This window comes from Phyllobates terribilis, unplaced genomic scaffold (genome assembly GCF_046119375.1).
Source record: "Phyllobates terribilis strain yellow unplaced genomic scaffold, ASM4611937v1 Scaffold_12__6_contigs__length_324123572, whole genome shotgun sequence".
In the NCBI taxonomy this organism is placed as follows: domain Eukaryota; kingdom Metazoa; phylum Chordata; class Amphibia; order Anura; family Dendrobatidae; genus Phyllobates; species Phyllobates terribilis.
The window spans coordinates 296,920,701-296,935,381 of record NW_027362772.1 but is presented as its reverse complement, the minus strand read 5'-3'; the positions used below and the strand labels follow the sequence as shown (position 1 = coordinate 296,935,381).

The 14,681-nt window shown below is 43.4% G+C and overlaps 1 protein-coding gene across 2 annotated transcripts in view; it reads left to right on the top strand.

The window, feature by feature from the left end:
- The window catches only part of LOC141172736 (indolethylamine N-methyltransferase-like), a 54,740-nt gene extending 40,529 nt beyond the window's left edge, over positions 1 to 14,211 (top strand). For both annotated transcript variants that reach the window (XM_073657207.1, XM_073657208.1), the window contains 2 exons: positions 10,629 to 10,836; positions 13,223 to 14,211. In XM_073657207.1, the coding sequence (XP_073513308.1) occupies positions 10,629 to 10,836; positions 13,223 to 13,646 (632 nt within the window). In that variant the 3' untranslated portion in view covers positions 13,647 to 14,211. The remainder of the gene's footprint in view (positions 1 to 10,628; positions 10,837 to 13,222) is intronic.
- Positions 14,212 to 14,681: the final 470 nt, after the last annotated feature.

Below are 14,681 nucleotides of genomic sequence, written 5' to 3'. Positions count from 1 at the left end.
TTCGTGGCGGCGACCCAGTTCCGTGGCTCAGGGCGGTCAAACCAGTGGCGGAACTATTTATGTGGTTTTCATGTTTAAATGTCCGACTACGCCACCCGTGGATTGCGGTCAGAGTGAACCGCCGCTACAGGGCAGACCACTGAGGCTGGTGTTGTGGGTGCAGCAGAGCGTAGCATAACTCCCCACGGGAGGAGTATAGCCTCAGGGCAGTGTATGCGGAGGATGGGGGTGATGGTGCAGGGCAGCAGCAGTAACGACACGGAGTCAGTGATGCAGTTCAGGGCCTTTACTCACAGTTCTTATTATCCAGACCACGTCTGCAGGTAACGGCTGCCCACGTCGTACTGTGCTCACCAGGTGAGGGGCTCAGACAACTCCCAGATAACTTTGGAGCACTTCACAGGACCCCCTTTGTGTGTCCTTTGTCTGGCCTTTCTTACCAACACTTCTGTCCGGCTGCCTCGGGCCTCCTCTTGGTAAACTTGCGCCAGTTTCCCTGACCCTATGTGGTGCCTTCCTAGCGAGTGTAGTGAGGGGCTGCGCCACATAAAATGTCAGAGCCTCCGGTTTCTAGCTGAGGGTCGTTTCCTGCCTCCACTAGTTCGGGGACCGGTCTCCCCCTTTGGCCTGACCCCTCCACGCAGGTGGATTCGGGCGTGCGGTGGCGACTCGCCCGTCCGCACCCCTGGGATCCCTTCATTCCTCGTTCCTGGATCCTTCTCCGCTCCTCTTCCTTCCTTCTCCCTCTTCCAGGCCTGGGCCTCTGTTACTAGGCCCGCCTCCGGAGCAGAGCTCATGCAGAGCCCCTGCTCCCTGCCACTTCTGCTCAGACTTCTCTGCACTGAACTAAGATGGTGCCCACCTTTTATACTCCCTTCTCAATGCACCCAGGAACTGCTTCCTCCCTGCTCCTGCACTACAGGGTTCCCCTTCCTCAGTGTTCCCTCCCCCCACTCCAGCCAGGGACAGGGACTGTCGTGCCCATCTCAGGGGCATATTGGTCGCCCTGCCCCACGGCAATGTGGTGTAATGCATGCAGGTGTCGGGTCCTGATCCACACTCCATCCTTACCTGAGAGTGAGATATCACACCTCTGGGTGAGGTGCAATACGTCTTTAGCAACCGAGCCCTCAGGGTGCTACAGTTCCATTTATCTTCAGCCTAGGTGACGTATTGCGATACAGGGCCATGATTTTGGCTATAAAAGTGTCCCCTAGACCCCTACCCCAAGCTTTTTAAGAGAATCATATATGGCGTGCCAGGAGACTCTATGGAATGCTTTCTCAGCATCCAACGAGAGTATCTAATTACAAATTTTTAACTGCATCTAGCCCAGGAAATACTTTGTGCCTAGTAGCAGTGTCTGCTAGTAAGCGGATTATCCCGGCTGTTAAGCAAGCTGCACCACCTGTAGTTTAGACACTTAATTTTTTCAAAGGAAATGCTTCGGGACCATGGGATACTTAGTGAAGAGCATCAGGAGGCACCCCAAGGCATAGGGGCTGGGACTGGCAGTAGGATGCCTTGCGGTGGACAGCCGAGCTCGATCCTTATAAAAGCTTTTTAACTGCAGCAGCTTTAGTGGACGCTACTGGAGCTGGAATTACCGCGGCTGCTGGCATGAGACTTGCCCTCCAATAGATCCTTGTAAATGGATTTAAAGTGTATTCATTCAAATTAGAGAGACAATTTAAATTAAAAAGCTTAGAGCTGCCTCCACCACAGGGGGGCTCGCTCGACCCACCAGCGGACAGGCACCAGTATTGGGAGAGGGGGGCTGGCCGACAGGGTTCACCGCGGCTCTGGCACAAACCCGGCGACACGGAGGTGGCACGGGCAGGAGCGGACTGGCCGTGTCGGCTTCTCACTTTTTGGATTTTAGAAGGGCATGACATGCCTATATCTGTGTCTCCCCCTCCTTTTACTCCTCCACCTCTTTTATTTTCGCATGACTATATGTACTTGTCACTTTTCCATGTGTTAGTTATGTCTTCTGAGCAGTTTGTCAGCTTTTGGACACCTTTGAAGGTGTTTTCTATGTGTTTCTATGTGTTTTTGTTTGCCTGCCATTGGTTTTAACGGTGTTCGAAGGTGTTCGACGAACAGTTCGACGAACAGTTCGGCGAACACACGGGTGTTCGACGAACCGAACCGAACTCGAACACTACGGGGGTGGCTCAACACTACTGACGATTCCATTATCAGCATGACTATTCCAGTGATTTACATGCTGGAGTACATGTTAAACAGAATTCGGAGTCAGGTGGTGGCACAAGAGGAGGTGGAGGAAGTAGAAGATGAGGAGTTGTATGCGAAAGGGCTAACATCTGCAAGGTCCAGACGGTCGGCAGCACCAAGGCGGCAGGCATGTGAGGGTGGGGTAGATGGTTTTAACCAGTGCGCATGGTAGCAGCCAAACTAGTGAGGAAGGTGCAGGAGCCCAGGAAGAAGTGGAGGACGAACTGATGGAAGACTCATCAGATGAGGGAGACCTTGATCACATTTCTGTTGTGCGAGGTTGGGGGGAGAGGACAGAGGAAGAAAGATGATTTGTTAAAATCACCTCACCAACCGTTTTAAGCTTTAAAATGACTAATCAAGTTTATCGGTATCTTGGCTGGAAAATAATTTGGGCTATGTAGCAGTTTGCAGTACTGATTCTATTAAGCCATCTATAATAAACTCCACCAGCTTTCAAATTAATAATAATTATTAGCTGCATCTAGCCCGGAAAATAATTTTGGGTCTCCTAGGTGCGCAAGACACATGGGTGCCTTCTTGCTACACTACCTGCAACATGACCCTCAGATTTTCAAAATTCGAAGTAATCCTGACTACTGGGTTGCCACATTCTAAGATTCCCCACACTCTTCGATCAATCTTTTCATTTTAATAAAGAACATAAAAATGGTAATTTTTGAAATTATAAGCATTAGCAGGTTATTAGAAACTGAAATTAAACAGTTTTCAAATCAAAACTTTATTCTAGGTGATGTTACATTTGCACAGAGGACCCCTTGTTCGAAAGGAGCTTCTGAACTCTATCGTCCATTGAGTTTGTCAGGTTTTGGATGGTTTCTGCTTCAATTGTTTTGCATGAGGACAGAATAACCTCCCAGAGCTGTTGCTTAGATGTGAACTGCCTCCCGCCATCATAGACACTCCTTTTGATGATGCTCCAGAGGTTCTGAATAAGGTTGAGGTCAGGGTAGCATGGGGGTCACACCATAAGTTTGTCCCCTTTTATGCCCATATCAGCCAGAGATGCAGATGTGTTATGTGCAGCATGAGACGGTGCATTATCATGCATGAAAATGATCTTGCTGCGGAATACACGGTTCTTCTTCTTGAACCATGGCAGGAAGTGCTGTTTGAAAAACTCCACACACATTATGGAGTTCATCTTTACCCCTTCAGGGATCCTAAAGGGGCTGACAATCTCTCTCCCCATGATTCCAGCACAAAACATTACTCCACCTCCTCCTTGTTGGTGCTGTAGCTGTGTTTGCGTGGGGTGTCCATCAACCAGCCATCCTCCACTCCATCCATCTGGACCATCGAGAGTTGCACGGCACTCTTCGGTCAATAAAACAGTTTTGAAGTCAGTCTTCATGTATTGTTTGGCCCACTGGAGCCGTTTCTGCTTGTGTGCAGTGGATAGAGGAGGTCGACATGATGGAGTACACACAGCTGCAAACCTCTGAAGGACCCTGCATCTTGTTGTTCGGGGGACGTTGGAGGCACCAGCAGCTTCAAAAACTTGTCTGCTGCTATGACAAGGCTTTTTTGCCGCTGCTCTTTTAACCTGACGTAATTGCCTGGAGGAAAGAGTCCTCAATTTTCCATTATCAGCATGCACACGTGTGTACTGTGAATCAGCTACATACTTCTTGATTGTGCGATCATCAGTATGAAGTGTCTTGGCAATGTTGATTGTAGCATGCCTTGACCTAAACACTCCACAATTTGTTGCTTCTCAGCAGCCGACACATCCTTTTTCTTTCCCATTTTGGCAGAAAATGTAGGCAGCTTAATAATGTGGGACAGCCTTCTTAAGTAGTCTTGCCTTTCATTGGACACACCTGCCAAACTAATTAGCACAGGTGTCTGCAATTGCTTACAGTGATATAAAGAGCCCTGACACACATCACCATCAATGAGTTTAACTGACAAACAAACAAATTCTTCCCTTATCACTCCTAAACACTTTTTGCATAATAATTTGGAACACAGTGTACATGTGCTTTTCCACAAAACACCAGTGGTTCACATAGTGAATCTTACAGTTCTAACTTGCCAACCGTTGTCTGTATGGAGTTGTTCAATAAAGGGTCCAAAATTAAGATAACATAGACGGGAAAGGTCTCTATGAATAGGAATTCCTAAGTATTTGATACCCTGTGAGGGCCAGGCAAAGGGAAAGTTGGACTGGATGGAATCCTGTATGGATTTGGGGAGGGAGACATCGAGGGCCTCAGACTTCACTGCATTGATTTTAAAATTTGACCATGTAACAAAGTGATCTATTTCAGCCATAACAGCAGGGATGGATATATGTGATTGAGTGATATATACTAGGACATCATCAGCAAATGCAGAGCACTTGTACTCGGTGCCTCCCACCTCAATCCACCTAATATTGGGGTTATGGCGAATTGATGAGAGCAGGTGCTCCATCACTAGGATGTATAAGAGAGGGGACAGAGGACATCCCTGCCTAGTCCCATTGGTGATTAAGAAAGGTGATGAAAATGTTCCATTTATCTTCAGCCTAGGTGATGTATTGCGATACAGGGCTGTGATTTGGCCTATAAAAGGTTCCCTAGACCTCTACCCCAAGTTTTTCAAGGGAGTAATATATGGTGTGCCAGGAGACTCCATGGAGTGCTTTCTCAGCATCCAACGAGAGTATCTAATTACAAATTTTTAACTGCATCTAGCCCAGGAAATACTTTGTGCCTAGTAGCAGTGTCTGCTAGTCAGCGGATTATCCCAGCTGTTAAGCAAGCTACACCACCTGTAGTTTGGACACTTAATTTTTTCAAAGGAAATGCTTCGGGCCCCCGGGACACTCAGTGAAGAGCATCGGGGAGACACTCCAAGGCATAGGGGCTGGGACTGGCGGTAGGACGCCTTGCAGTCGACCACTGAGCTCGATCCTTATAAAAGTTTTTTAACTGCAGCACCTTTAGTGGATGCTACAGGAGCTGGAATTACGCGGCTGCTGGCATAAGACTTGCCCTCCAATAGATCCTTGTAAAAGGATTTAAACTGTATTCATTCAAATTAGGGAGACAATTTAAGTTAAAAAGCTTAGACCTGCCTCCACCACAGGGGGGCTCACTCGACCCACCAGCGGACAGGCACCAGTATTAGGAGAGGGGGGCTGGCCGTCAGGGTCCACCGCAGCTCTGGCACAAACCCGGCGACACGGAGGTCACACGGGCAGGAACGGACTGGCCGTGTCGTCTTCACACTTTTTTGGTTTTAGAAGGGCATAACATGCTTATATCTGTGTCTCCCCCTCCTTTAACTGCTCCACCTCTTTTATTTTTGCATGACTATATGTACTTGTCACTTTTCCATGTGTTAGTTATGTCTTCTGAGCAGTTTGTCAGCTTTTGGACACCTTTGAAGGTGTTTTCTATGTGTTTCTATGTGTTTTTGTTTGCCTGCCATTGGTTTTAACGGTGTTCGAAGGTGTTCGACGAACAGTTCGACGAACAGTTCGGCGAACACACGGGTGTTCGACGAACCGAACCGAACTCGAACACTACGGGGGTGGCTCAACACTACTGACGATTCCATTATCAGCATGACTATTCCAGTGATTTACATGCTGGAGTACATGTTAAACAGAATTCGGAGTCAGGTGGTGGCACAAGAGGAGGTGGAGGAAGTAGAAGATGAGGAGTTGTATGCGAAAGGGCTAACATCTGCAAGGTCCAGACGGTCGGCAGCACCAAGGCGGCAGGCATGTGAGGGTGGGGTAGATGGTTTTAACCAGTGCGCATGGTAGCAGCCAAACTAGTGAGGAAGGTGCAGGAGCCCAGGAAGAAGTGGAGGACGAACTGATGGAAGACTCATCAGATGAGGGAGACCTTGATCACATTTCTGTTGTGCGAGGTTGGGGGGAGAGGACAGAGGAAGGAAGCATGATTGTTACCTCGCCACCAACACAACAGGGACTTGGTGCTCCTGGATGCGCAAGACACATGAGTGCCTTCTTGCTGCACTACCTGCAACATGACCCTCGAATTGTGAGAATTAGAAATAATCCTGACTACTGGGTTGCCACACTGTTAGATCCCCGGTATAAAAGTAAATTGGCAGAAATTATTCCTGCCATAGTAAGGGATGCACGCATGCAGGAGTATCAGCAGAGATTGTTGCAGAATCTTACATGTGCTTTTCCACAAAACACCAGTGGTGCACGTAGTGAATCTCACAGTTCCAACTTGCCAAACGTGGGACCGTCAAGTGTTCAGCACTCAAACCGTAACAGAACCACAGTATGTGCTGGTAACATCAATTTTGCGGAATCATTTCACCACTTTTTTAGCCCATCCTTTGCAAGGCCACAGGAGACAAGAAGTCGGACACATAGTCAACGCCTAGAGACGATGGTACAGGAGTATCTCCAAGTAAACATTGAAGCCATGACTGTATCACTGGACCCTTGCTCTGTTTGGGCTTCCAATCTGGATAATTGGTCGGAGCTTGCCACTTACGCCTTGGAGATCTTGTCATGCCCTGCAGCCAGCGTTCTGTCTGAACGTGTGTTCAGCGCTGCTGGTGGTGTGCTGACAGATAAGCGCACGCGGCTATCCACTGATAATGTAGACAGACTCACGTTCATAAAGATGAGCAAATCATGGATTCGAAATGACTTTTCTACCCCTGTGTCATCCTGGGGAGAGTAAAAGATGATTTGTTAAAATCACCTCACCAACCGTTTTAAGCTTTAAAATGACTAATCAAGTTTATCGGTATCTTGGCTGGAAAATAATTTGGGCTATGTAGCAGTTTGCAGTACTGATTCTATTAAGCCATCTATAATAAACTCCACCAGCTTTCAAATTAATAATAATTATTAGCTGCATCTAGCCCGGAAAATAATTTTGGGTCTCCTAGGTGCGCAAGACACATGAGTGCCTTCTTGCTACACTACCTGCAACATGACCCTCAGATTTTCAAAATTCGAAGTAATCCTGACTACTGGGTTGCCACATTCTAAGATTCCCCACACTCTTCGATCAATCTTTTCATTTTAATAAAGAACATAAAAATGGTAATTTTTGAAATTATAAGCATTAGCAGGTTATTAGAAACTGAAATTAAACAGTTTTCAAATCAAAACTTTATTCTAGGTGATGTTACATTTGCACAGAGGACCCCTTGTTCGAAAGGAGCTTCTGAACTCTATCGTCCATTGAGTTTGTCAGGTTTTGGATGGTTTCTGCTTCAATTGTTTTGCATGAGGACAGAATAACCTCCCAGAGCTGTTGCTTAGATGTGAACTGCCTCCCGCCATCATAGACACTCCTTTTGATGATGCTCCAGAGGTTCTGAATAAGGTTGAGGTCAGGGTAGCATGGGGGTCACACCATAAGTTTGTCCCCTTTTATGCCCATATCAGCCAGAGATGCAGATGTGTTATGTGCAGCATGAGACGGTGCATTATCATGCATGAAAATGATCTTGCTGCGGAATACACGGTTCTTCTTCTTGAACCATGGCAGGAAGTGCTGTTTGAAAAACTCCACACACATTATGGAGTTCATCTTTACCCCTTCAGGGATCCTAAAGGGGCTGACAATCTCTCTCCCCATGATTCCAGCACAAAACATTACTCCACCTCCTCCTTGTTGGTGCTGTAGCTGTGTTTGCGTGGGGTGTCCATCAACCAGCCATCCTCCACTCCATCCATCTGGACCATCGAGAGTTGCACGGCACTCTTCGGTCAATAAAACAGTTTTGAAGTCAGTCTTCATGTATTGTTTGGCCCACTGGAGCCGTTTCTGCTTGTGTGCAGTGGATAGAGGAGGTCGACATGATGGAGTACACACAGCTGCAAACCTCTGAAGGACCCTGCATCTTGTTGTTCGGGGGACGTTGGAGGCACCAGCAGCTTCAAAAACTTGTCTGCTGCTTTGACAAGGCTTTTTTGCCGCTGCTCTTTTAACCTGACGTAATTGCCTGGAGGAAAGAGTCCTCAATTTTCCATTATCAGCATGCACACGTGTGTACTGTGAATCAGCTACATACTTCTTGATTGTGCGATCATCAGTATGAAGTGTCTTGGCAATGTTGATTGTAGCATGCCTTGACCTAAACACTCCACAATTTGTTGCTTCTCAGCAGCCGACACATCCTTTTTCTTTCCCATTTTGGCAGAAAATGTAGGCTGCTTAATAATGTGGGACAGCCTTCTTAAGTAGTCTTGCCTTTCATTGGACACACCTGCCAAACTAATTAGCACAGGTGTCTGCAATTGCTTACAGTGATATAAAGAGCCCTGACACACATCACCATCAATGAGTTTAACTGACAAACAAACAAATTCTTCCCTTATCACTCCTAAACACTTTTTGCATAATAATTTGGAACACAGTGTACATGTGCTTTTCCACAAAACACCAGTGGTTCACATAGTGAATCTTACAGTTCTAACTTGCCAACCGTTGTCTGTATGGAGTTGTTCAATAAAGGGTCCAAAATTAAGATAACATAGACGGGAAAGGTCTCTATGAATAGGAATTCCTAAGTATTTGATACCCTGTGAGGGCCAGGCAAAGGGAAAGTTGGACTGGATGGAATCCTGTATGGATTTGGGGAGGGAGACATCGAGGGCCTCAGACTTCACTGCATTGATTTTAAAATTTGACCATGTAACAAAGTGATCTATTTCAGCCATAACAGCAGGGATGGATATATGTGATTGAGTGATATATACTAGGACATCATCAGCAAATGCAGAGCACTTGTACTCGGTGCCTCCCACCTCAATCCACCTAATATTGGGGTTATGGCGAATTGATGAGAGCAGGTGCTCCATCACTAGGATGTATAAGAGAGGGGACAGAGGACATCCCTGCCTAGTCCCATTGGTGATTAAGAAAGGTGATGAAAATGTTCCATTTATCTTCAGCCTAGGTGATGTATTGCGATACAGGGCTGTGATTTGGCCTATAAAAGGTTCCCTAGACCCCTACCCCAAGTTTTTCAAGGGAGTAATATATGGTGTGCCAGGAGACTCCATGGAGTGCTTTCTCAGCATCCAACGAGAGTATCTAATTACAAATTTTTAACTGCATCTAGCCCAGGAAATACTTTGTGCCTAGTAGCAGTGTCTGCTAGTCAGCGGATTATCCCAGCTGTTAAGCAAGCTACACCACCTGTAGTTTGGACACTTAATTTTTTCAAAGGAAATGCTTCGGGCCCCCGGGACACTCAGTGAAGAGCATCGGGGAGACACTCCAAGGCATAGGGGCTGGGACTGGCGGTAGGACGCCTTGCAGTCGACCACTGAGCTCGATCCTTATTAAAGTTTTTTAACTGCAGCACCTTTAGTGGATGCTACAGGAGCTGGAATTACGCGGCTGCTGGCATAAGACTTGCCCTCCAATAGATCCTTGTAAAAGGATTTAAACTGTATTCATTCAAATTAGGGAGACAATTTAAGTTAAAAAGCTTAGACCTGCCTCCACCACAGGGGGGCTCACTCGACCCACCAGCGGACAGGCACCAGTATTAGGAGAGGGGGGCTGGCCGTCAGGGTCCACCGCAGCTCTGGCACAAACCCGGCGACACGGAGGTCGCACGGGCAGGAACGGACTGGCCGTGTCGTCTTCACACTTTTTTGGTTTTAGAAGGGCATGACATGCTTATATCTGTGTCTCCCCCTCCTTTAACTGCTCCACCTCTTTTATTTTTGCATGACTATATGTACTTGTCACTTTTCCATGTGTTAGTTATGTCTTCTGAGCAGTTTGTCAGCTTTTGGACACCTTTGAAGGTGTTTTCTATGTATTTCTATGTGTTTTTGTTTGCCTGCCATTGGTTTTAACGGTGTTCGAAGGTGTTCGATGAACAGTTCGATGAACAGTTCGGCAATCATACGGGTGTTCGACGAACCGAACCGAACTCGAACACTACAGGGGTGGCTCAACACTAGACAAGACATCTCAGAAAATGAAACTGAGTAAAAGTCGAGAACATAGTCCTGACCTCCCAGGACATCTCAGGCAAATCGAGACTCCTGGATCCTGTATAGTTGGGAACTATGCAAGCTTATTTATTTTGCTTATAATGGGCAACAAAAGTTAATAATAAGGAATAATGCACAGAACAGATGTAGAAAGGGTTACGCACAGGAGTAATGGTGGGTCACACGTGAGTGGGCCCCGAACCTAGATAAAAATATTTGCATCTATGGTTTACATCCATGTATCACAAGACATTAAAAGGAAAAGTAATATCATGAGGCATAAAAAGAAAAAAAAACAACAAATGAATTCACCCAAAGTTTACATTGAAAGTAGTATATTTAGGTGATAGATATTGTGACTTTCTCACTTGTATATGTATTTATTTGTATATTTCAATATTTGGATTTTTTTCTGCAGGTCATATTAAAGGAGACGTCTTGATCGACATCAGTCTTGGCTCTATGATTTATCATTTGTTTGCAGCCAGTGACTTTTTCAACCACATCATCGTGCTGAAGTCTAGAGACAGTTGCATTATTGAGCTGAAAAGATGGGTGGACTCACGTACAGGAGCATTTGATTGGAGCCATGTCACAAAACGTCATGTAGACACAGAAGAAGACAGGTGAGATATTTGTCCAAAAATTCAAAGAATTTCACTGTCATTGTTTCTAAAGTACAAAAGATATGATTGCAGTCTTAAAGTTTTAAATGTCGGTAGTAAAGTCTAAATTTGTCCACTCAGATCAAAGTTCTCAATCTTGGAGCTTTATAATAATGGACACTGTTGGGAAGGCACAGTAATGCTCTCTTCATATCACATTTGGGTTGGAGGTATAAAATGGGAGTCTACAAACCTCAGCTCTCACATACAGCGGGTGAAATAAGCATTGAACTTGTCACCAATTTTCTATGTAAATATATTTCTAAAGCTGCTGTTGACATCAGTATTTTTTGAAACAATAAGGTTGCAAAGATCTTCAGACAGCTCACTGGTTTTAGCCATCATGAGATGTTTCTTGTGTGGCACCTTGGTAATGAGACACCTTTTTAAAGGCCATCAGTTAAGCAAAAATAACAACCTACAAAACAACAAAGCTCCTCCAAAAACCAATACAGTAGACAAAAAGTGAAAAAACTGAACAGAAATGTGACCGGAATTAATCAATATGGCCAGTAACACACAAAATATTGTGTGTGAAAGGGTATATGAAGTGGAGCCAGACAAATGACTTGGCGTTATTATTATGCATATTGACATAAATCCTCAAGATAGAATTTATCTTTACCCAAAGTATGCAAAGATAATAATACCAATAACTGAATAATATACTTTGAACCGTACGTCACAGTGGGTAAAAAATATAATATACTGTATTCATTACAGATATGGCAAATAAATATAAGTGCACAGATAAACATGGTGAGGTAGATTTCTGGAAAGTGCAAATTGCAAAAGTTCAGTGTGCAACAGAGAAATATTCGGCTTGGCGGGTATGCAAAGAGAGATAAATGCTGAAAGGTGTTGGAATACCTCTTGGGTGTATACTGCATACAAAGCAAAGTCCAATAAATAGTACATTTAGAATTTGTTCAGGATAATCATTATATACCAATTACAGTATCTATATAGTCCATTTTTTATATGCAGGTAGCCCAAGAGCGTAATACTAATACATCAATGTACACATAAACACATTCACTAGAGCATAAGAGCATATATTAAGCAGGTAACCCAGAAAACGTTATAGCCATATAGTGCAATACATCTAATTATATCAACCAAGACATAACGATAAGTTTAGTTACCCAGGACACAGATAGCGTCATTGCCACCTACTGATGCGCGTTTCGGCCAATCTTCCTTTGTATGAAGTATACTCCCAAGACATACCTGCCAAGCACATTATTCCTGTACTGCACTTTTTGCAGTATAGGAATAATTTTTTTGCAGTTTCCAGAAATCTACCTCCCCATGTTGATCTGTGCACTTTATATTTATTTACCTCATCTGTAATGAATGCAATAACTTATATTTTTTACACACTGTGATATACTTTTTAAAATATATTATTTAGTTATTGCTATTATTATGTTTGTAAATCTTGGGTGCATATAAATTCTATCTTGATGTGCATAATAATAACACCAAATCATTTGTCTGGTTCTACTATATATACCCTTTCACACACAATATGTTGTGTGTTACTGGCCATATTGATTAATCTCAAACACATTTCTGTTTAGTTGTTTCATTTTAGTTGTCAACTGTATTGCAATTTCTTTGTTTTTTTGTGTTTTTTTATCAATTTGTGTGTCAATAAAATGTATTTATTTAACGTTTATGGTTTTTGGAGGACCTTTGTTTTTCTGTAGGTTGTTATATTGTATATGGAGCTCAGTATCATTGCCTAGGTCTTCCTAGGCCTATATCAGTTGAATCATGTGTTCAATACTTTTTCACTGTGTCATTTATAATTCTTACACATAACTTAAATTTATGGACATCTATGGTTTTATTTATTTGTCTGTGTGGATATGGTGGGTTGTTACCGACATCTGGTGAGAATTTCATGTCAATCGAACTTTTAGAAATATATTTACTTAGAAAATTAGTGACATGTTTAATACTTATTTCACCCACTGTATATATCCAACATATTCCTCTGATTAGCCAAATAGTGGGAATTACTCATCATTGACCAAAGAGCAAACCATGGTAAAAAGTTTTTTGCAGTCCTCTTTGCATAGGAAAGCATTATTTAGTAAAAATGTTTTGCTAGCATATAATACCTTAACAAAGAAGTATGAGACACTGTATATGGCCTCAGTTAGATGAATGAAGTCCAAAAATTTATGTCCAAACACTGTGTATATAATAATCTTTGTGGAGTCCAGTATTTTCCCAAATGGAAGTCAATGATTCAGCGGTAATCACTGAGCTCTCATGCCGTCCTCATCAGTATTGACTGTGGTACAATCACTTTCATCATTTTTCCTATTTTTTTCAGTGAACAGTTACAGGACAAAGAAGGAAAAGTGAGATCTGCCCTTCAACATGTTGTGAAATGTAACCTCGAGAAAGAAGATATGATGGATCCGATCATTTTACCACCAGCAGATTGTATCATCAGTGCTATCTTCCTGGACGTTATCAGCAGAGATCAGAATGATTACATGAGATATCTCAGGAAGTTCTCAAGGTTGTTGAAACCTGGAGGACACTTCATATTAATTGGGGCTTTAGAGATGACATATTACACAGTCGGGAAACACAAGTACCATGCTTTCAGTTATGATGAGGATTTTGCCAGGAAAGCTCTAGTTGGAGAAGGTTTTATCATTGACCGCTGTAATGTTAAAAAGAGAACAGATGTGAATGACCACGTTGATTATAAGAGCATGATATTCATTGCAGCTCACAAAGAGAAGTAGGTTTGAGATGATAAGTTGAGTCTCCATGTCAAGTGTTTTATGTCAAGCTTAAATCCTATTAATATGTTTAATCTGAGTCTAGTGCATGATACAATTGTATAAAAATATAATTGTTCTTTCTTTTTTATAAAAAGCATTGTGCTCGCCACACGATGTGCATCGGTGTGCTCAGGTACACATCAAGTATCGCGGGTGCTTGAATGACATGCTCTAGTCCCCACCGCATGTTTCGCGGCTATTAGACAGCCAATAAACATGGGAGGATTGCCAACATGGCTATGGGATTACCATGTATGGCAGGCAATTCCATCATATTTATTGGCTGTCTAACAGCCGTGACACATGTGGGGACTCGAGCAAGGCACTCGAGCATCGGCGATACTTGATGTGTATCCGAGCACACCGATGCACGATTGAGTAGCAAGTAGGGACGCTCATCACTAATCCCTGGGGAAAAATTATATATATTGTGAAAAAAACTGTTGAGCATCCATTCACACTCGTGTCTTCCATTAAGGAGTTGGATCTTTTATAAGTTCCCACAATAAAGGTGACTGATGTCTGACTTAGCTATTTGTGTCCTTTACTAAGACAAAAATTCTCACTTACTTGCTCGTTTTGCAAAAATTGATTTGCGACCAATGATCATCACTTTGACTGCAATGTAGCACGTGTAATATAGAAGCAGTAACAAAAATCAGACCAGATCAAATAGATTTTTGACAGATATTGGATTTTAATCAGAATCTTGTGCCATGAAATGATGACGATTAACTATTATTTAAACATCTCCTGATACGAGGAAGCCAAACTGGATCATGAATTTGTAAACTAGAGGCCTCCAGAGAATACATTTTAGAAGGGATGAGATATTTCATCATTAATAACCATTCTACATACTGTAGATTCATAAACTTGTTCTTTTATCTATATTCTATAGTGTTTAGAGATGAGCGGAAAATGCAAATTTCAAATTCATCTGGTTTTCCGGATTTTTACCGGAAATGCTATTCACAGAGATGTTTTTCTCTGTGA